This window comes from Saccoglossus kowalevskii, chromosome 2, assembly GCF_978046115.1.
Source record: "Saccoglossus kowalevskii chromosome 2, keSacKowa6.1, whole genome shotgun sequence".
NCBI lineage: Eukaryota > Metazoa > Hemichordata > Enteropneusta > Harrimaniidae > Saccoglossus > Saccoglossus kowalevskii.
The window spans coordinates 34259367-34284356 of NC_140642.1; the positions used below are offsets into that span (position 1 = coordinate 34259367).

At 34.9% G+C, this 24990-nt stretch overlaps 1 protein-coding gene across 1 annotated transcript in view; it reads left to right on the forward strand.

Moving 5' to 3' along the window:
- LOC100368150 (protein phosphatase 1 regulatory subunit 21-like) overlaps positions 1-24990 on the forward strand; it is a 65823-nt gene that overhangs the window by 38177 nt on the left and 2656 nt on the right. The window contains exon 16 of the mRNA XM_085494834.1: positions 22530-22628. Coding sequence (XP_085350960.1) covers positions 22530-22628 — 99 coding nt within the window. The remainder of the gene's footprint in view (positions 1-22529; positions 22629-24990) is intronic.

Below are 24990 nucleotides of genomic sequence, written 5' to 3' on the forward strand. Positions count from 1 at the left end.
AATGGAAATATTTCATAGTTCAAATAATTCAAAATGGCCATTTTGTTTTCAAAAAACGTTCTTCATATTGTCAGGACTGCTTTGGTGGAATACATAGTTACGTATATTGATTTGATTCAAGATGGCCAAATCATAATTGGAAATGATTAGTGGTTTTGTTCAGGTGTTTCTTTTTTTCCGCCAATTTCCTGTGAAAAAGCTGAATTGAAATAGTCTGAAATTTTCTAAAATAATGATAGACCCTAATGTAATTTTCCTGACTTTCAGAATTTTGATTGGTCAATTGGGTCTGTAGCCATCTTGGATTGAAGTTAAACTGGTATTTGGACTCTTTCTGAGGGTCTAAGCACACAGAATTTATTGTAGCTTAGTTTGCTAACTGTAATTTCTCAAATAAAACTTGTGACTTTTCAGCCTTGTTTTTTTACCATTGAATAAATGTCTTGATGTTCAATGAACTAAAACTTTCTGACTATGTAATTGTTTAGGATACAATATACAGTGGCTATACGCACAAACTAATTTCCCATTTGTTTCTCATGAGTGCTTTGCCTCAACTTGATATTTTGACATTTATGACCAAAGCTTCCTGAACATATTTTTAAGCAGTTGCAAGATATGGTCGCTATTTTGGATTCTCTGTAAAAATGCACAAATTTTAGGCATTTATTTCTCAGGAGTGCTTTAATCGATTGACAAAGCTTAGTGATCAGTTACATTGTTTTGCCACCATCTTGGATTATCAGCAAAAATGGTCAAAATTTGTGGTATGTGTGTCTCATTAATGTTTTAACCAATGAATTTGCTATTTTGTGTCTAGCATGTTCATGACCAGAGCATCTGAAGAAAAAAAAATAACATACATATATATGTATAGTCTTCTCAGACAGGTTAATGAGTTACCAGCGTTGAATCACCTGTATGTTAATATTAATTGTTTGCATTGACTGTGTTTTCATCCAAATGGAACAGTCCATAATTTCAGGAGTTTTTTGTCTTGATACAGAGCAAAACTGTGTTTCTTTCACATCAAACTAAAAAATAATCCCCTTCCATTATTTTTATATGAATTTTTAAAAGCTGATGAATGATGAAATGTACTAATATTGATGAATTCCCATCCATTCTTGTTCCTGTGGGTTGAACCATGGTATAACAGGTATGTTTTCGTATTGCTTGTTAGGGTGATGATAATTTGGAAATGTCTTGTTCATTGAGTCTAGAAGGGCAACAGTATTTTTGCTGAAATGTAATGCTTGCACAGTTTTGACTGAAATATTTAGTTTTTTTTGCCATTTCTTTCATGGCAACAGTTGACTATTCTGCCAGAAAAGGTCAGCATCACTAATAGTTCACAAATTCTTGCCTGTTAGGTGAACAACCTTCTGGTTAAAGTGAGTCAGCTGGAAGACCTTAGTAATAGTTTATTGACCTCAAAGTTACAGTCAAAGTACTATTTCAGAGATCAAAAAAAGTAGTTCAGAGAACATCTGTATGTATCTTCGCCAGCCAAGGACCATTTATTTGACCGAAGCTTCAACATTGACCATTGGCAGATTTCACAACGATTCAGTGTGTGTCGCACGCCTCAAACAATTATAAGATTCACTTCGGCTCATTTGCATCACCCAATCAGAACTCACGAAATAAACTACAATAAATCACTTGGTACAATTAAAATGGCGGAATCAAATAAACGTGTTGTGAAAGTGCAGTGAAATACAGCTTTTCCTAACACGATCACACACAGGTTCGTGGGTCGGTTATGAATGGCCGGCTTTAGCGAAATTGTGCTATTTGGACGATGATCTGTATGATGAATAATAAATATTTAGACATGATATATACTAATTACTTGGTGTCTGTGTAGTAGAAACACAATTACCATATACCTTTATACTGATACACTCAATACTATTATTATTTTTTACAGTATTTGATAAAACATTTTAAAATGTAATATCGTCATGGTTACAATGCAGACATAAAAATGCTCTATCTTATCAATTACCCAACCTCGGGTCGCTACTTGTAATCACTAACCCAGTGTTTGCGTAAGTCTTTGTTTAGTAAAAGTCTGAAAGCAGTGACTTAATGAGTATATAGTTGTATTTAACCGTGGTGCATACATAGAAGGAAAATGACACACATATGAAGGGCTTATACCACTAATTGAAACTCCTTAGACGACAATGTTAACATATGACGAGATTGCTGTATGAAAATGATAAACAAAGTCGAAAACATGGCTCAAAAATGGGAAATTAACATGCCAGTAATTAACCACATGAAAAAAATAACATGTTGGCCGGATCAAACTCTTGCAAATCTCAGGTAAACAAGACACACCTACTGTATTTGAGTTGTACCTAGAGAAATCACTGGAAAAACACCAAGATTAGAACATCCAAATACACACAGAATAAACCCACAGGTACACAGCCGCTAAGTAGTAAACAAAAGACCACATGTTAGTCTCACGTTTGACCCAGGTGATCACGCCCTCAAACAGGGAACACCTGAGAAAAACAATATTAAAAAAATTTAATTGGTTCTTGCAAGGCATTTAAATTGGCTACGAGCAGCCATTGGCTGAAACCTGAAGATATATTTTGTTCAGTGATTCAATTCAAGTTGGCTGCCGTTTTATAGCTAAAATGTTGCAAAAATTACTGCAATCCCAGATCACATCGATGCATATCTTTATCAAATACATTGAAACACACACAAATAATACATCATGTCACACACATGCATGTGCATTTCTTTCATTCCCTTGCCATTTAATTTGTAAAATGTATTCAAATCAAGCATTTACACATACATGCACACATCACATTTCAAGCCTTTCTAGTCAAACATTAACATTTTAAAGCACAAAAAAATGTTAAGGTAGTAAGAGGGAAAAAAAAAAGTACTTTATTTTCGCTTGGAATTAATTTTCGCTATTTTTCGCTGAAGGAATGATTCAGTGAAAATATTTTTTTTTCCATAATTTACATTAAACTTGTCAAGGATCAGTGAAAATAAATTCCATACAAAATATCAAAAAGGTCTTTTCAGCGAAAAAATTAATTCCAGCTAAAATAAAGTATTTTACAGTAGTATAATTGTGATTATTAACAGTTATTAAGCATGTAACTATGACAGTATATATGTAGTCAGAAAGCTGGGATTTAAAAGAATACAATCATGCACTTTTTATGTTGATATTTGTTCAGATGATTAAGTTACATTGCGTCGTAGAATTTACCTCCAAGTTCTGGAGATGTCAGTAAATCAAACGTTTATGACTGCTTTTTATGACTGCATCTATGATCTTGTGTTCATACCTCAAAATCAAGGGTTAATAAAACTGTGTATCATGTCCGTTTCATGTGATACATCCCATTTGATATTTTTCATATCCCACTCATGATATCCAATGATCTGATTGCAAGATGCACGCAATTCAAAATGGTGACTTCTTCATAGATACTAAAACACGGCTCATATAAGACTACTTGACAATATTTCTACTTGGAATTTGGTAAATATTAATGTTTATTGATAATTTACAGCCATTCTGAGAATTATTCGGACAGTCAGTTAGCAAAATGACTTGCAACTTTGCAAAACACTTTGGTCTTTGCCCAATCTAGACTTGTCGGCGCCACTTGATTGACGGGCGCTTGGTTTGGGATTACTAATTCATAGGGGTTGCAAGTATTATCTAGCATGTGTATACAGCAACCATTCTTTATTTTTTAGCTCCGCTGTCGACTTTGTCGAGCAGAGCTTATCATATGAGTGATTGTCCGTCGTCGTCCGTGTCAATGTTTTACTTTTTCGACTTCTTCTTGAAAACTACAAGCCTGAATTCTTTGATACTTGGTGTATATGTACCTTGGGTAGACCTCTCTCAGATTTGTTCATTTCATGATGATATCTTCAATTCTCTAATTTTGGTGAATATTTTTGTCATTTTTGGTAAAAAGTGATATTTTCGACTTCTTGTTAAAAACCGCATATCCAATTCCTTTGATATTACATATATAGGTACTACATGTGGACCTCTCTCAGATTTGTTAATTTTGTAATGATATCTTTAATTCTCTAATTTTGGTGAATATTTTTGTAATTTTTGGTAAAAAGTGATATTTTCAACTTCTTGTTAAAAACCACAAGTCCAATTGCTTTGATATTACATATATAGGTACTACATTTTGTACATGTGGACCACTCTCAGATTTGTTCATTTTGTAATGATATCGTCAATTCTCTAATTTTGGTGAATATTTTTGTCATTTTTGGTAAAAAGTGATATTTTTTTCTTGTTAAAAACCACAATCATTTATGGTGAAAAATGATATTTTTGAATTCTTGTTGAAAACAGCAAGTCCCATTGCATTGATACTATCCATATTGTTCATTTTCTAATGATATCTTCTGTTCTTTAATTAAATGTGCATCGCTAACAGCGGAGCTATCTCAGCCGAGAGGCTGCTTGTTTTATATTTACATTGTAATTATTTTCAGTAATTTTAAAAATCGCAAGTTGGGTGTTGCTTAAATTTGTCGAAAAGGTCAACCCCTCGCTCATTTTAGTCAGTTGTACCTGTTACAAAAATGGACTAGACATAATAACGGTCATCATACCCTCGTCATTTTTAAACTGCAGTTGAAAAAGTGATTTGCTCAAGGAAGGCACTTTTGATTTGACAAAGTCCATCAAATCGTTATAATCAAGTTTTCTGTCCTTGTAACCCTGACTCACTTTCCCACCTCGGTATAAAATATGAATTTTATACATAATGCACCAGTAATGTAAAAACAACTTTTAGTTTGGCTCAAAACTGTCGCGAAACTGCAGCGCGTCCAATGCTAAGAAACTTTACTTTGAGCCTTCCCGCCTATGACAAGTTCATTAATACCTGGGGTTACTCAACACTCAGTTTTTTTTGTTTTTGTTTGCAAATTGTGCTATGTCAGGTGGATTCAGATAGTTATACCGATTTAAAATAACACTTTGAATGCATATACAACATATAACCTGTTAATGTATGGTATCCAACGTGTGTCATTTTAAAAACAGCGTTTTACCTGCATCTAGCAAGATAGTGGAATGCTCCCAATTGCGGGTGCACAACGACGTCATCAAGTCTAGATTGGAAATGATCTAAGTGTTTTGCAAAGTTTCTAGATATATTGCTAACTGACTGTCCGAATAATTCTCAGAACGACTGTAAGGCATTTGCCAACATGCGTTATGTTGTTACAGAGGTATATACAGATTTTTCCATTTCTAATTCTCTATAATTTCACCTGGTCAGCGTGTACAAGTTGCCGGATTGTCTAAAAATATGTAAAAGTCTTTCAATAGAATTACTTACCTATATCACCCTGTCATTCATCATAGATACTCTATCTATGTGGTCATTTCTAACAAATTTTGCAGAGAATAAATGGTAATTTTTGCATCATTGATGTGGAAAATAGTCACTATACCGGTAGTTGAAAATTTAAAATGCATTAAATTGTTTCATTGTATTTAACCAATGATAAGCAGCTAATTATATATTAATTGTATTCTATAATGATCATATTTCATAGATATATAATATTTATTTATTTGTATGTTGGAATTGTGAAATGGTCATCCATAACTGAAATTGCGTACCTGATGCATTAGGTCAATGAAGAACACAATATAATTTACATTATGTAATGTTAATCAGAGATTCCTATTTCGCTACCATAAAATTTGCCCACAATGCAGTGCAAAATATTACCAAAATAGTCAACATTAATTGTTGGGCAGATCAATGAGTAAGGAGAGACTGTCAAGGTTAAACAATTCTAGCACTTGTGTGGCATGACAATCGTTCATTTATTGTAAAGGTAATGGTAATCCGAATAATTTTTGTTTTCTTTCATGTGGGACTCTTTGAAAATTATTCCCCAGAATCACCATCAACAAAACCTCAACATAGTGTGAGCTCAACATAGTGTGGGTCAATTCATCTTTTAGTAGGACTGTCAGCTCAGCATAGTGTGGGTCAATCCATCTTTTAGTAGGACTGTCAGCTCAGCATAGTGTGGGTCAATCCATCTTTTAGTAGGACTGTCAGCTCAACATAGTCTGGGTCAATCCATCTTTTAGTAGGACTGTCAGCTCAACATAGTCTGGGTCAATCCATCTTTTAGTAGGACTGTCAGCTCAGCATAGTCTGGGTCAATCCATCTTTTAGTAGGACTGTCAGCTCAACATAGTCTGGGTCAATCCATTTTTGAGTGGGGTAGTCAGCTCATAGTGTGGATCATCCCATTTCGGTGTGGGGTAGCCAGCTTAGCATATTATAATTCTTGAATGATTTTCTTTTTCTCTTTCTACAAAAAATGCATTACTTTCAATGTTTGTTGATGAAAGTTGGTAATTTTTCACCTCACAAATTATTGTTTGATATTTGTCTATGCCACCTTCCCGTTACCTTTTTATTGAACCTTCAAAAACAATTGCAGTGCTGGTGATGAGGATGATACAAATATATTGAACTTTTAGCCTATGGTGTCAATTAGAGGTCACTGCTATATATATCATTGAACTTCAGCTGACTGTTTTAACCTGACAGGGCACCATGTGAGCTTGGTAATTCAAAGGACAATTTGAGGTCATCTGTAATTACTCATGCTGCTTACGTTTGTGGTGCAGGCTGTTGACTTATAAACAAAATAAATTATTACTAGTATATGTATTTGCCAATAGTGCCACAATTAATGAAAACGTGAGGAATACTTGCAACTATGCCAGTATAAACATTTGATGCACATTCTGATACACCCATTTCACTTTCAATATGTCTGTTCAAGTTTTGATGAGAGGTTGTTGAACAAAAACATATTTCATTTTTTCTGTGCATATACCAAACATATAGTGAAATTCTCGTAAAGCAAATACGATTTTACTCGTTAATTAATTTTCAATATAATTCACATACAATGTATCAACGCCTATAAAATAGTGCTTTTTATATGCTAAATTTAAACGTGGCATGGCGTGACTGATCTGTTGCACTGTAATTTGAAGCATCTTGTACATGCAGTATACCATACAGTATCTTGTGTTTGATTCTTTGAATAAGACAAATCAATTCATGCTAATATTTTGTTGTTTAAAACAGGTTATCTAGAATTCAATTTCTCTATAGCTGTCATTCAATCACAAAATGTGCTCCAAACAATCGCAATGCAAGAAATAATGCCTGTTTTTTTCCCCAAAAATAATAAAGAAATTATAGAAATATGTACAAACAAAATTACAAAATGCTGCTCCATAAATTTGGCATAAAATATATGTTGGTATTAATAATTAATTAATATGCATGTTTGATGAAAACGTGTTTGACGACTGATATACATAATTTGAAACTACTTGAAATGCTGAGTCTGTTATTCAATTGCTATGTGACAAGATTGATTCATGACAGAGAAAACGTAGCTCTTAAACAAATAATCTGTACAAATTGCTCCGGGCAGCTCCACTTTTAGCCGTACAAGCCAGTAATTTTATATAAAGACCTATAATAAAAAAAATATAACATACGTCAAATGTGTGCCTGCATATTGATATTTGTCAAGAACATACTGTGCAATAACCAGCATTTATTAGGAGTACATTATTTATTTTTTTGCAAATACATTAACGAAAATATAAAATCTTTCAAGTATCGAGATCTACTCATTTACCTGTGTAAAAAAATACACGATTAAAAAAAAAAATAATAATTTTTTTTTTTCACCCTGCTGTAGTGAAAACAGACGGAATGTATCGGTATTCATATTACTGATTGTCTGTTGTTAAAAAAAGGATGTATGGGTTTCAAATTTGCTATAAATGAACCTCTGGTGGTTTAATTCTCTAATTTTAGTGAATAGGGTTGCTATTTTGTGGAAAAAATGATATTATCAACTTTCTATATTTCATGACAATAATCTAATAATTCTCTAATTTCAGTGAATATTTCTGTCATTTTTGACTAGATGATTGCTTTGATATATGTACATGTAGATACCCTATGCAGACTGCTGTCAGATTTGTTCATTTTGTGACAATACTATCGATTCTCTAATTTTGGTGAATGTTTTTGTTTTTGACACACAGCTAAATTTGTTGAAAATATTTTATAGTTCAGTGTATTTTGCAAAATGACATACAAAAGTAATATAATCTAAGTTAATTTACATAAAATAAATATATATATATATATATATATACAAGAATGATTTTTTCCTTCATACTGCCCACAGACATCAGTGAGATATGGCAGTCTAAATGTGACAGTTGAAACACACAAACTAACCAGGACAACAGAGTGTGAACAGAAATCCATGTAATCCTAGTTGCCCGAGAAGATCTCTTTTTGAGATCTAGTTCTGTGGGAATTGACCCAGATCAAACACGCATAGCCCACATCAAGCAAACTTGACTTCTTTTGTTAACTCGGCTGACCCTGTTCTACCTCACAGGAATTGGTTTGACCGATTTCTGTCTTGACTAACCCACTATTTCATCTGAATAGCCTGGTAATCCCTTTTAATATCAGTGACTCATTGCCAACAAATTACCATATGTAGGTCTGGGCCAAACCACTTTAAATAGGTGAGGCTTAGAATGAGAGATTTTCTGATATACTATTATTTATCCTGAAATGTTAAATCCTAAACTTGGGTTTGCATTGAAAACCCCACTATCTTACATTGTTTGACTTGTACCATTATCAGTTAAAATGCAGCAATATCAACTGAAAACTACCTGCCCTGGGGAAGGCCATTTTAAGTCTGCTGAAACTGAACAGTCCACTATTTATTGAGGGTGGGGCAGGTCATTGCTGGAAGGGCTCGTTCTGTGTTTTCAGCAAAAAATGAATTGCAGCTGAAATAATGCACAGTAGACATAACCACAGGATGTAACCCTCAACGTAACCCTGGTAACAATGGACTAAATCAACAAAATACATGCATACCTAGATCCTGCTGTGTAGTCATTATTTGGTGCTCCAGATTTCTATGATGACCTTATGACTTGTATAACTGGATTGGTTCATTATCTTGCTGGGGGGGGGGTAAGCTCAATTTTGCATGAGTCAACCTAGATATCTTTTTAGATTATTCCACTGATACTTGGTAGTGTCAGCTACCGGGTACTTGTAAAAGTCTGCAATGTTTTCTGTGCTTGTAGAACTATCCAGACAGTAGTTCAGCTGAGCTGTTGTTGAAACTTGGAAGATTTATTTATTTTTATTGTTGGTAGTGTTGGTGGAGGAAGGGGGGTCATGTTCAGGTCACATTGTGATTATAAATAACTATTATACAATTATAGATTGAAAAGGGTGAAACAACATTTGTATGAGTTTCAATTTAATATAATTTGAAATTTTGTAGCATTCACAGCCAGTTTATTTCTGGTTTATTTTCATGTTAGGTTGCTCATACCCAAAGTGCATTGACATTTAATAGTGTAAATGTTTATGGATTGAATGTAGGCTGTCTCACCACTGTCTGGTGTCACAGTATCCTTGGTGTATTTCTGTACTGTCTGTACAACTGCTATGCATGATAATTAATTACGAGACACAGCCAGCTTAGGGAAGCAGTTTTCTCATTTGTCTGTCTTATAAACATATTGATCCCGCAGTGACTGTTAAAGTAGCCCTGCGCACAGTCAGAATGATGGTTATTTATTTCTTGTTGTATGTATCTTCTTTAATTTTCAGGACCGTATCTTACAGCTCAGTTCCTTTCAAATCTAACTGTTGTGAACAGCTCTGATCTATTTCTGGTTGAATTGTGTATTTCTTTGGCTTATGCACTACATATTGGATATATGTGATTTGTACAGTAGTGTTTTTATGCCACTATTATGACAATAAATTGCTGATGTGTGCAGGTTTTCACCATGATAAGTAAAAATACACAAACAGGAAATATATTGGTCATGGAAAGGGCACTGCATTACCACTTAACTGACATAGACTACAGGGACATACCATTTAAAATGATCTGGGGAGAGGCAGGCTGCTTTCTTGCTATCTGCTTTCATTTGTAACTTTGTTGACCACACCTAGATATGGTTGTAATTGAATTGAAGGTCATGCAAAGGGCACTGCATTGGGATTAAGGGACAAATCAGGTGGGGCACAGAAAGACTGTTTTAATTCTGGTTATACATGTATGTGATTCAGTGCAGAATGTATACACAAAATTGAGTGCACACTATGGATGACTAGCATTTCAAAACAATAGTTCATCAGAAAATGTGTATCAACAAATTTATTGGACATTGTAACATTGCATTCCAATTCATTATTAGATAATTATCATCTAATTAAAATGTTTTTCTCCAGTATTATCAATATATTATCTGAGTCTAACAGCTTGTCAAAAAATACCAGGGAAAAACTCTCATTAATCATTAATAGAGGCATGGCTGTGATGCCTCACTGAGGCATTGTAACTCTCACACGTTTTGACAATAATATCAATTCAGAAAAAAACAGTACTTAAATCCCTGATACACTAGGATGTCTACTCTGACAATAGTTACAACTATAAGCGAACTGTCTATAGCTCTCAGGTCCAGTTTTCATGCTTTATTCAAAGTTAATGTAATGTTTATAAATATTTAAATATAAAAGACATTCATGGCTTTTTGAAATGCTTTGGATAATCTATGTGATTTGTTGGTTAATTTAATATTGACCTAACTGTATTCGAAAAACATCACTGAAATATGTAGATTTAGTGCTACCTTATTGATATAGGTTAGCACCACCTTATCCATCTCTGCTTTCGTTTGGCAGAACCCATGCTATAATTAGTCATGAGGTCCTGTTGTACCATATTACGGTCATAGTAAGGACATTGTACTGTGGGAACATCCCTGTCTTTAAATGGAATCACCCAATGTAGTGCATCATCAGTGATACTAGAAAAATACATGTCAACTACAGACCCTACCAATGTGGGTTATACCATTTACTATGTTTGGTACACCTTCCAATACTCAGTCACTATATTCTCATTCCATTAAATAAATTCCATTACACTTCATTCATTCAATAATGATGGATGAGCTGGAGATCACACAGTTTTAGACTTGAATGTCTGTGAGCTGCTGGCTGACGAACCAAGGGAAAAAGATATGTCTCGCACCCCTTGTGATTGCAAGGTGATGGACTCACCCAGAAACATTTCATGATTAATGAAACAGTTTTTTCTTTAATATGCTGATGACCTGTTAAAATGTATTTGAGGTACGTGTGAGCTGTGTGTGCGTAGGTGGTTCTGTGCACATACACACAGAATGTACTAGTGCTATGTACACAGTTACAGATGGGACGCTGTGAACTTTGTATTTGTAATACTGTTATCAATGTACTTACCATATATACCTTATGCACCAATGGAATAGCTCAACTTTTTTTTAATCAGTTTGTGTGTAAAATATCAAAATGAATTTGACTTCGCTGGACTAATGTACTACCGTATTATTGTAGACTGGGCGGTCTATGGCCTAATGTAATATTTCATTAAATCTTTGCATGGATTTTTTATATACTATAAATACATTAATTATTCACTATTTTTGACTCCTGTGTGCGAAGCACAAAAAGGGAATCTTTGCAGTTAGTGTGTCTGTGTGTCCGTTCTACTGACATCTCGAGAACCATACATTGATTTTTTATGAAACTTGGCACATAGATGCTCCAAACTAATGCGCAGATTTGATTAGTTTTGGGTATAAATCTGTGCAATATTAATTGCCTAATTTGCATAATGATTAGGTAATCAATTTTCGGCTTTTCCACTGATATCTCAAGTACTAATCATCACATTTCAATGAAATTTGGTACATAGATATCATAGGACACTGCACAGACCTGGTAGTTTTTAGGGTAATAACAGTACATATTAATTACTTAATTTGCATAATTAATTAATTTTCAGCTTTTGATATTTCAAGTAGTAATCATCACATTTTAATGACACTTGGTAAATAGATATCATAGGACACTACACAGACCTGATAGTTTTTAGGGTTTTTAATATTCATGCTTATTAATCACCTAATTAACATAAATAATTAACACTGATATCTCAATTACTGATCATCACATTTGAATAAAATTTGGTACATAAATGCTCTAGGACAATAGACAGACCTGATTAATTTTGAGTTAAAATTTGTTCATATTAATTCTCTAATTAGCATAATAATTCATAATATTTTTGTTCTGTTCTGTTCATATTAGTTACCTGATTTACATAATTAGTTTTCAGCTTTTTCATCAATATCTCATGTACAAGTAATTTTGAATTATTTTTACTGTGTCTCTAATAATAGAGTTCTTTCTATACTTTCTTTGATTTAATTTTGCTGATAAATAAAATCTGCTAAAATTAAATGCATGTGAACATGTAAAATAAAAATAGAACTCATTGTTTTTCTGCCAAGTGTATGAAAACAAAACACAGTGAATATGCTCAATACATTAAAATACTGAAGTTAAATGCCAGTGAAAATAAATGGTTTTACAGTACTATATTTGACACACTCGTAACACAGCATATGAACAGCTGAACAAAACTAGATTACAATATGAACTTTACAGCCGTTCTGAGAATTATTCGGACAGTCAGTTAGCAAAATGACTTGCAACTTTGCAAAACACTTTGGTCTTTGCCCAATCTAGACTTGTTGGCGCCACTTGATTGACGGGTGCGTGGTTTGTGATTACTATTTTATATGGGTTGTCAGCATGGTGAATTGCAAGTATTTTCTAGCGTGCGTAGTATACAGAAACCATTCTTTATTTTTTTATATTGTAATTATTTTCAGTAATTTAAAAAATTGGAAGTTGGGTATTTGTCGAAATTTTAAATTTGTCGAAAATGTCAACCCCTCGCTCATTTCAGACATAATAACAGTCGTCATTTTCAAACTGCAGCAAAGTCAATCAAAGCGTTAGTATCAAGTTTTCCATCCATGTATCTCGACGTACTCTTCCACTTCAGTATAAAATCTGAATTTGATACATAATGCACAAGTAATGTAAAAACAACTTTTAGTTTGGCTCAAAAACAACAGTCAGCTGGCACACACGTGATAATAAAATAAATACAATATTTACTATATGGGGGGGCCGCCATTTTGAATGCAGCATAAAACTAAATAAGAGACAAGTTGTGAAATGCGTTTTTTAGATTCCTACAAATCGGGACAAAAATACCAATCTTTTACAAAATACGATCAGTTGGGGTCATATTTAGCCAACCGATAACAAAATTCGGCCGAATTCAGTGTTTTTGTGTGGAAAAAACTCTTGCATACGAACGCCTAATTACACCAAGAAGTTCGAGAACCTAGAACACTTTCCTGGGGTATTTGAAACCAAAAATGAATTAGTTATTAAGCCAATGTAATAAAAGTGAAGCCAATTTTAGAGGCTCCTCAATTTTACATTCAACATTTTAAATTTGAGGTTGTTCCCAGACATTTTTATTAAAATAAGAGTGAAAATATAATCATGTTTTTTTTTTGTTTCAAAAGCATTATATGCATGTAGTTTAAACACAAGTCTCCAAGCTTTGGGCTTATTGGGCGAGGGACTCTCTGAAAACATGCCAGAATTGGCCTTTTATTGGAACTATTTCAATAAGAATTCATGTTAAAGTATTATTTCATAACAAAATAAATAATTAAATTTTTCAATAATTTGTGGAAACCATAAGTGCCATATGTATGTAAGCAAAATTTTCAGATATGATTTAATCTTTTTACCATAGAAACCAACGTGTGTACGAAATGTATGAAAAGTAGTTTAGTGACCAAACTTTTTTATGTAGAGTTTGTGTACAACAGCATGCAATAAAGGTACATGGTAAAAGTCATTGTAGCCTACCTTTAGTATTACATCACAATTTTACTTGATTTTAATATTACTGGTAGGTTTTTAGGTTGGTATTCCATACGTATTCTTTTTAATACTCTAATCTTAACATCAAATTAAAGTTCAATTGATTTGCAACAAATTTAATTGCAACTCTATTTCATTGGGAAACGTGTGTGTGTGCGAGTGTGGGTAAATATATCATGTTCACAATTCCAATGATTATAATAATATGAGGTTATTACGAGAATACTGCAAAGTATGTGTGAAGACAGTACAGCAGGAGTATCGACCGACACGCAGCAGAGGTCGATGTGTTCACATACAGTCTGAATGCATACTTTGCTGTATCCTCGTAATAGCCTTATTATTATACATCTTTTCCTCCCAGGGATACATCATGGAAATGCCGAAATCCAAAACGTTTAGAACAGATTTAGTGAAGCAGCCATGTTTGTTTTTATTATTACAGGACGCTTATGGTCATAATCATTCCATATGTGTGTCTTAATATTGTAGGATGAAAATACCCAGTGCAATACTGCAAAATTACGGCATACTGTACATTATGGCATCGCGGTGATGTATAATAATAATAATGTTTTATTGCATCTTTAGAAATAACATTTCTGTCAGTATACAGCAATAAAATGTTAAGATATAAAATTCTGTGAAATACTCGCTGAATGGGTGATTCAGGGATAATATGTACAATCCAGTGAATATACCTTTTTTCCCCTATATTTTACATTCAACTCATAAAAAAAAAAAAAAAATCTTTGAGCAAAAATGAATTCCAGCATAATTATTTTACAGTAGTTTAAATCATGGAGGTAAAATCTGTTTTCACCTCAAACAGTCAGAAGTCAGCTCAAACTCTTCTCGTAGAAAAAATGTTACATAAATATTCTGCAATGTGTTTAACATGCAATGAGGTTTTGTTGTGCATGTATGTACTAGTTGGATACTATGTGTACATGTACCAATTGAGAAGTTCAATTGTTTGAATCCCATGTAAACGTACATGACCTTGACTATGCCGAAATATGGGTTAGGTGCACTATAATCAAAGGCTACTATTGTATTGTGCAATCAACTGCATGATGCTTGTGACTTTGTCATGGTGGGATTTGATTGACATTTAAAGTTCCTATTACTAGTTTGTATTCTGGTAATCTCTACATGCATTTCCCAGTGCAATTAATTAATATATTGGCCATGACTACATATGTATATTCTATTGAATTGCCCAAAATACCGTGGAATACTTTATTTTCGCTGGAATTGATTTTCGCTGAAAAGGCTTTTTGGGCGTTTTGTATGGAATTTATTTTCACTGATTTTTGATGATTTGAATGTGAAATATAAGAAAAAAAGTATATTCGCTGGATTTTATTTTCACGGAATCATCCCGAAAATAGCAAAAATAAATTCCAAGCGAAAATAAAGTATTCTACAGTATAACACACACAGGGTAAATTTCAGCAAAAAAATTATACTACTCTCAACCAAAAGTTATTATTATTATTATTATCATATCACCAGCTGAAAGCCTCCAATGAACGCTTAAATTAATGAAAATAAAAAAAATGGCCTCAACAGACGTTGTGTTAACAGCTGAGCAAAAACTAGATTGTGTCACAGTTGATCGTAACAGATTGAATCTAGATTTTATCACTGTTGCACACAGAAAATGTAGCCTAATACTGTAAAATACTTTATTTTTGTTTATGAATTTATTTTTGGTATTTTTGCTGAATAGATGATTCAGTGAAAATAAAATATTTCGTTTTTCTCCTTATATTTTACATACAACTTGTCAATATATACAAAACGCCCAAAAAAATCTTTTCAGCAAAAACTAATTCTAGCTAAAATTAAGTATTTTACAGTACACCCCAAAATTGTGTATTCAAGTGGGACAACAATGTTGAAAAAAAAGGGATGTGATTTATGTATAAACAAAATATTTGTATTCAGGTTATGATTATTGTAGGTCTTTCATAAATGAATAATGTATTGGCATTATAAATGTAGTATGTGAAAACTAATACAATGCACTATAAAGAGCATCATCCAGATCGCGTTCAACACACTATATACAATGTCAGTGTACTTTCAAAGTACATGCACTCAGGTGACAGCACTTTAGATAGTTCATAGAACTTTTTGTTTATTCACTGCCGCCTATATATACTACGACTCTGACTGGATTACGGATGAGAGGCGTTAGTAGACGGCATATGTTTAACATATATAAAACTGGAATAGAAAATGAAGCAGCACCTGAAAGTAAATGCAAATGTCAATGTGTGCTTGGTGATGGAATAAAAAGTGAAATTTTATACTATAGACACAACAAACCCATTCCCTTCAATTTTATAAAGATTTATAAATATTTATAAATTTCACAATTCAAACTGAAAAGAGAAGGTTCTTTTGGCTGATTACATTGAACATGCTCATTCAATGATTGGCTGGTTCGATTAAACATAATTCAACTTTTAGCTCATTGATTGGCTGCTTGGATTAAACATAATTCAACTTTTAGCTCATTGATTGATTGGCTGGTTTTAATTAAACATAATTCAACTTTACGCTCATTGATTGATTGGCTGGTTGGATTAAACATAATTCAACTTTAGCTCATTGATTGATTGATTGGCTGGCTGGATTAAACATAATTCAAATTTACGCTCATTGACTGGCTGGTTGGATTAAACATAATTCAACTTTTATCTCATTCAATGATTGGCTGCTTGGATTAAACATAATTCAACTTTACGCTCATTGATTGATTGGCTGGTTGGATTAAACATAATTCAACTTTACGCTCATTGATTGATTGGCTGGTTGGATTAAACATTATTCAACTTTTAGCTCATTGATGATTGGCTGGCTGGATTAAACATTATTCAACTTTTAGCTCATTGATTGATTGGCTGGTTGGATTAAACATTATTCAACTTTTAGCTCATTGATTGATTGGCTGCTTGGATTAAACATAATTCAACTTTTAGCTCATTGCTTGATTGGCTGGTTGGATTAAACATAATTCAACTTTTAGCTCATTGATTGGCAGGTTGGATTAAACATAATTCAACTTTTAGCTCATTGATTGGCTGCTTGGATTAAACATAATTCAACTTTTAGCTCATTGATTGGCTGGTTGGATTAAACATAATTCAACTTTTAGCTCATTGATTGGCAGGTTGGATTAAACATAATTCAACTTTTAGCTCATTCAATGATTGGCTGCTTGGATTAAACGTAATTCAACTTTATGCTCATTGATTGATTGGCTGGTTGGATTAAACATAATTCAACTTTTAGCTCATTGATTGATTGGCTGGTTGGATTAAACATAATTCAACTTTACGCTCATTGATTGATTGGCTGGTTGGATTAAACATAATTCAACTTTAGCTCATTGATTGATTGATTGGCTGGCTGGATTAAACATAATTCAAATTTACGCTCATTGACTGGCTGGTTGGATTAAACATAATTCAACTTTTATCTCATTCAATGATTGGCTGCTTGGATTAAACATAATTCAACTTTACGCTCATTGATTGATTGGCTGGTTGGATTAAACATAATTCAACTTTTAGCTCATTGATTGGCAGGTTGGATTAAACATAATTCAACTTTTAGCTCATTCAATGATTGGCTGCTTGGATTAAACGTAATTCAACTTTACGCTCATTGATTGATTGGCTGGTTGGATTAAACATAATTCAACTTTTAGCTCATTGATTGATTGGCTGGTTGGATTAAACATAATTCAACTTTACGCTCATTGATTGATTGATTGGCTGGTTGGTTGGATTAAACATAATTCAACTTTAGCTCATTGATTGATTGATTGGCTGGCTGGATTAAACATAATTCAAATTTACGCTCATTGACTGGCTGGTTGGATTAAACATAATTCAACTTTTATCTCATTCAATGATTGGCTGCTTGGATTAAACATAATTCAACTTTTAGCTCATTGATTGATTGGCTGGTTGGATTAAACATAATTCAACTTTACGCTCATTGATTGATTGGCTGGTTGGATTAAACATAATTCAACTTTAACTCATTGATTGATTGATTGGCTGGCTGGATTAAACATAATTCAAATTTACGCTCATTGACTGGCTGGTTGGATTAAACATAATTCAACTTTTAGCTCATTGATTGATTGGCTGGTTGGATTAAACATAATTCAACTTTTATCTCATTCAATGATTGGCTGCTTGGATTAAACATAATTCAACTTTACGCTCATTGATTGATTGGCTGCTTGGATTAAACATAATTCAACTTTACGCTCATTGATTGATTGGCTGGTTGGATTAAACATTATTCAACTTTTAGCTCATTGATGATTGGCTGGCTGGATTAAACATTATTCAACTTTTAGCTCATTGATTGATTGGCTGGTTGGATTAAACATTATTCAACTTTTAGCTCATTGATTGATTGGCTGGCTGGATTAAACATAATTCAACTTTACGCTCATTGACTGGCTGGTTGGATTAAACATAATTCAACTTTACGCTCATTGACAGGCTGGTTGGATTAAACATAATTCAACTTTTAGCTCATTCAATGATTGGCTGGTTGGATTAAACATAATTCAACTTTACGCTCATTGATTGATTGGCTGGTTGGATTAAACATAATTCGACTTTACGCTCATTGATTGATTGGCTGGTTGGATTAAACATAATTCTACTTTACACTCAATGATTGGATGGTTGGATTAAACATAATTCTACTTTACACTCAATGATTGAATGGTTGGATAAAACATAATTCTACTTTACAGTACACTCAATGATTGAATGGTTGGATTAAACATAATTCTACTTTACACTCAATGATTGAATGGTTGGATTAAACATAATTCTACTTTACACTCAATGATTGAATGGTTGGATTAAACATAATTCTACTTTACACTCAATGATTGGATTGAACATAATTCTACTTTACACTCAATGATTGAATCGTTGGATTAAACATAATTCTACTTTACACTCAATGGTTGGATTGAACATAATTCTACTTTACACTCAATGATTGAATGGTTTTATTAAACATAATTCTACTTTACACTCAATAATTGGATTGAACATAATTCTACTTTACACTCAATGGTTGAATTAAACATAATTCTACTTTACACTCAATGATTGAATGGTTGGATTAAACATAATTCTACTTTACACTCAATGATTGGATGGTTGGATTAAACATAATTCTACTTTACACTCAATGATTGGATGGTTGGATTAAACATAATTCTACTTTACACTCAATGATTGAATGGTTGGATTAAACATAATTCTACTTTACACTCAATGATTGAATGGTTGGATTAAACATAATTCTACTTTACACTCAATGATTGAATGGTTGGATTAAACATAATTCTACTTTACACTCAATGATTGGATTGAACATAATTCTACTTTACACTCAATGATTGAATCGTTGGATTAAACATAATTCTACTTTACACTCAATGGTTGGATTGAACATAATTCTACTTTACACTCAATGATTGAATGGTTTTATTAAACATAATTCTACTTTACACTCAATAATTGGATTGAACATAATTCTACTTTACACTCAATGATTGAATGGTTGGATTAAACATAATTCTACTTTACACTCAATGATTGAATGGTTGGATTAAACATAATTCTACTTTACACTCAATGGTTGGATTGAACATAATTATACTTTACACTCAATGGTTGGATTGAACATAATTCTACTTTACACTCAATGATTGAATGGTTTTATTAAACATAATTCTACTTTACACTCAATAATTGGATTGAACATAATTCTACTTTACACTCAATGATTGAATGGTTGGATTAAACATAATTCTACTTTACACTCAATAATTGAATGGTTGGATTAAACATAATTCTACTTTACTCTCAATAATTGGATTGAACATAATTCTACTTTACACTCAATGATTGAATGGTTGGATTAAACATAATTCTACTTTACTACTTAATTCTACGTGATTTATATTACTCCTGTTAATGGTTTATGTTTACTGTATTATTAGTCCCCGTTCGGACGCAGTCCAAAAACGGGGACTTATGTTTTGCCCTGTGTGCGTCCGTGCGTCCGTGCGTCCGTGCGTCCGTGATCACCTGTATCTCGAACATGCATGGACCGATTAAGTTCAAACTTCACTCATACATCACACATTATATGGGACATATGCACATGCATTTTTTTCATGATCCGATTAACGATAGCCGAATAGCGGCCATTTTAAGGCCGAAAATGCATCAAAATCGCACATTTTCACCATTCCGGACCCGGATCTCAGTTATGCATGGACGGATTTTGTTCAAATTTGGTACATACATTAAACATAATAAGACCTTGATGCACGTCATTTTTTTTTTTGGATCGGGTTCGAAATGGCCGACTGGCGGCCATTTTGTTTTAAAGAATTCAGTTCTGGATCCGTATCTGAGACATGCTTGGATTGATCGAGTTCAAACTTCACACACACAAGGTACATCATGTCACAAATATGTATGTGCATTTGTTTCATGATCTCATTAACGATAGCCAAATGGCGGCCACTTTAAGGCCGAAAATGCATTGAAATCGCACATTTTCACCATTCCGGACCCGGATCTCAGTTATGCATGGACGGATTTCATTCAAATTTGGTACATACATTAAACATAATAGGACCTTGATGCACGTCATTTTTTTTTTCGGATCAAGTTCGAAATAGCCGACTGGCGGCCATTTTGTTTTAAAGAATTCAGTTCTGGATTCGTATCTGAGACATGTCTGGATTGATCAAGTTCAAACTTCACACACACAAGGTACATCATGTCACAAATATGTATGTGCATTTGTTTCATGATCTCATTAACGATAGCCAAATGGGGGCCGCTTTAAGGCCGAAAATGCATTGAAATCGCACATTTTCACCATTCCGGACCCAGATCTCAGTTATGCATGGACGGATTTCATTCAAATTTGGTACATACATTAAACATAATAGGACCTTGATGCACGTCATTTTTTTTTTCGCATCAAGTTCGAAATAGCCGACTGGCGGCCATTTTGTTTTAAAGAATTCAGTTCTGGATCCGTATCCGAGACATGTCTGGATTGATCAAGTTCAAACTTCACACACACAAGGTACATCATGTCACAAATATGTATGTGCATTTGTTTCATGATCTCATTAACGATAGCCAAATGGGGGCCGCTTTAAGGCCGAAAATGCATTGAAATCGCACATTTTCACCATTCCGGACCCGTATCTCAGTTATGCATGGATGGATTTTGTTCAAATTTGGTACATACATTAAACATAATAGGACCTTGATGCACGTCTTTTTTTTTTTCGGATCAAGTTCGAAATGGCCGACTGGCGGCCATTTTGTTAAAGAATTCAGTTCTGGATCCGTATCCAAGACATGTCTGGATTGATCAAGTTCAAACTTCACACACACATGGTACATCATGTCACAAATAGATATGTGCATTTGTTTCATGATCTGCTTAACAATAGCGGAATGATGGCCATTTTAAGGCCGAAAATGCATCAAAATCACGTATTTTCACAATTCCAGAACCGGATCTCAGTCATGCATGGATGGATTTTGTTCAAATTTGGTACATACATTAAACATAATAGGACCTTGATGCACGTCTTTTTTTTTTCGGATCAAGTTCAAAATGGCCGACTGGCGGCCATTTTGTTAAAGAATTCAGTTCTGGATCCGTATCCAAGACATGTCTGGATTGATCAAGTTCAAACTTCACACACACATGGTACATCATGTCACAAATAGATATGTGCATTTGTTTCATGATCTGCTTAACAATAGCGGAATGATGGCCATTTTAAGGCCGAAAATGCATCAAAATCACGTATTTTCACAATTCCAGAACCAGATCTCAGTCATGCATGGATGGATTTTGTTCAGATTTAGCACAATGTGTTGTACATATGCAGGTGCATTTCGGTCATGATCTGCTTTGAATGTATATGTCACTCAAATATGAACGGAACGGGGACGTGTCATTGACAATGACTTGTTAAATTAGTATTATTTGACATATTCTGGTTGTGTGCCTTTGTTTGACCTTTAGTGTTGCGTCCTGGAGTGCGGAATATTGGCGACCAGGTTCGCGGGAGACTATCTTGTATTCCTGTTAGTAACATGTGGCAGATACATTGTATAGATCCCATGCAAACAAGAATGTTGATAACATACTATATATCACAATAATGCAATTTGTGCACATTTGCAGAAACAATTTTGAGAATTATGCAAGTCAGAGAAAAGAGACATTGTATGTACCAATGTTTAAATAGTTAAATTATGATCTACTACATCCATTTTGCCCAAATCAAAACTCGTACAAGTACTTGCGACCATATTATATTGTTAGTAAAACCAAGTGGGTTGTGTAAACACAATGCATGGTGTGATGACCATCACTTTTCAATATTGTAGTGGTGAAATCTTCTGAACTAATATATGCAGTAGCATGTGTGATCTGATAATTATGTAAATGTTGTTATATTTATTGTAGTGTCGGGCTTTGCGAAAGAGGTTAACGCTAGCTGACAAGAGTAAGGAAAAACTGCAAGGTGAACTGGTTTTGAGCAGTAAACAAAACTCCCAATTAAAAGTAAGTGTCTTGACCCAGCCATACATCCATTCCTTTCCTGCAGTATCTTGTATGCTTGGGCCGATTTCATTCAAACTTCACACATACATCACATTGGATATATGCACATGCATTTGTTTTGTGATCTGATTCAAGATTGCAGAATGGCAGCCACTTTAAAGCTTGGACTGGGTTCAAACTGACCGACTAGCAGCCTTTTTTGTCTAAAAAAATGCAGTTCCAGTTGAACAACTGACATGTCTGGTCTGATCAAGTTCAAACTTCATACATACAACATATCGAATATGCAGTTTTATCACCATCAAATCCAAAATGGGTGACTGGCAGTCATCTTGGTTAATTGAGTGCAGTTCTATGGGCCATATCTCAGACGTGCCTGGACCAATTAAGTTTGAACTTCACACATACATCACTCATAAAGTCATATATCTCGCATATATAATATACAAAAAGACTTGTCATGACTTCCCCCTGATAGTGCAATAGAAATCAATATGAATTTTAATAATGATTTACAATAACATTGAGGAGAACATATTTCTGATTCTGATACTCAGATTTCTGTGAATTTATTCTGCTTACCTCACTCACTCTAACCAATCACTTTTGCCCGGTCTCATTCTTCTCATTTCTTGTCTGTAGGCCTCACTCCCTCCTATCTCTTGTCTGCTCACCTCACTCCCTCCCATCTCTTGTCTGCTCACCTAACTCCCTCCATCTCTTGTCTGCTCACTCCACTCCCTTCCATCTCTTGTCTGCTCACCTCACTCCCTTCCATTTCTTATCTGCTCACCTCACTCCCTCCTCTCCCATCTCTTGTCTCTTTACTTCACTCCTTCCCATCTCCTGTCTGCTCACCTCACTCCTTCCCATCTCTTGTCTGCTCACCTCACTCCCTGCCATCTCTTGTCTATTTACTTCACTCCCTCCCATCTCGTGCTCTCACTCCACTCCCTTCCATCTCTTGTATGTACACCTCACTCCCTCTCATCTCTTGTTTGTTTACTTCACTCCCTCCGTCTCGTCCACTCACTCCACTCCTTTCCATCTCTTGTCTATACACCCCACTCCCTGCCATCTCTTGTCTGTTTATTTCACTCCCTTCGTCCCGTCCTCTCACTCCACTCCCTTCCATCTCTTGTCTGTACACCTCACTCCCTCCCATCTCTTGTCTGTTTACTTCACTCCTTCCCATCTCTTGTCTGTTTAATTCATTCCCTCCCACTCACTCCACTCCCTTCCATCTCTTGTCTGTACACCTCACTCCCTCCCTTCTCTTGTCTGTACACCTCACTCCCTCCATCTCTTGTCTGTTCAATTCACTCCCTCCCATCTCGTCTGCTCACTCCACTCCCTTCCACCTCTTATCTGCTCACCCCACTCACTCCCTCCCATCTTGTCTGTACACCTCACTCCCTCCCATCTCTTGTCTGTTTACTTCACCCCTCCATCTCATCCACTCCCTTCCATCTCTTGTCTGTACTCCTCACTCCCTCCCATCTCTTGTCTGTGTACTTCACTCCCTCTCATCTCGTCCACTCACTCCACTCCCTTCCATCTCTTGTCTGTACTCTTCACTCCCTCCCATCTCTTGTCTGTGTACTTCACTCCCTCCCATCTGGTCTGCTCACTCCACTCCCTCCCATCTCGTCCTCTCACTCCACTCCCTTCCATCCCTTGTCTGTACACCTCACTCCCTCCCATCTCTTGTCTGTTTACTTCACTCCCTCTCATCTCGTCCACTCACTCCACTCCCTTCCATCTCTTGTCTGTACACCTCACTCCCTCCCATCTCTTGTCTGTTTACTTCACTCCCTCCCATCTCGTCCACTCACTCCACTCCCTTCCATCTCTTGTCTGTACTCCTCACTCCCTCCCATCTCTTGTCTGTTTACTTCACTCCCTCTCATCTCGTCCACTCACTCCACTCCCTTCCATCTCTTGTCTGTACTCCTCACTCCCTCCCATCTCTTGTCTGTTTACTTCACTCTCTCTCATCTCGTCCACTCACTCCACTCCCTTCCATCTCTTGTCTGTACTCTTCACTCCCTCCCATCTCTTGTCTGTGTACTTCACTCCCTCCCATCTGGTCTGCTCACTCCACTCCCTCCCATCTCGTCCTCTCACTCCACTCCCTTCCATCCCTTGTCTGTACACCTCACCCCCTCCTATCTCTTGTCTGTTTACTTCACTCCCTCCTCATCTGCTCAATGCAACCCCTTCCACCTCTTATCTGCTCACCTCACTCCCTCTCTTCCATCTCGTCCTCTCACTCCACTCCCTTCCATCTCTTATCTGCTCACTCCACTCCCTTCCATCTCTTGTCTGTACACCTCACCCCTCCCATCTCTTGTCTGTTTAC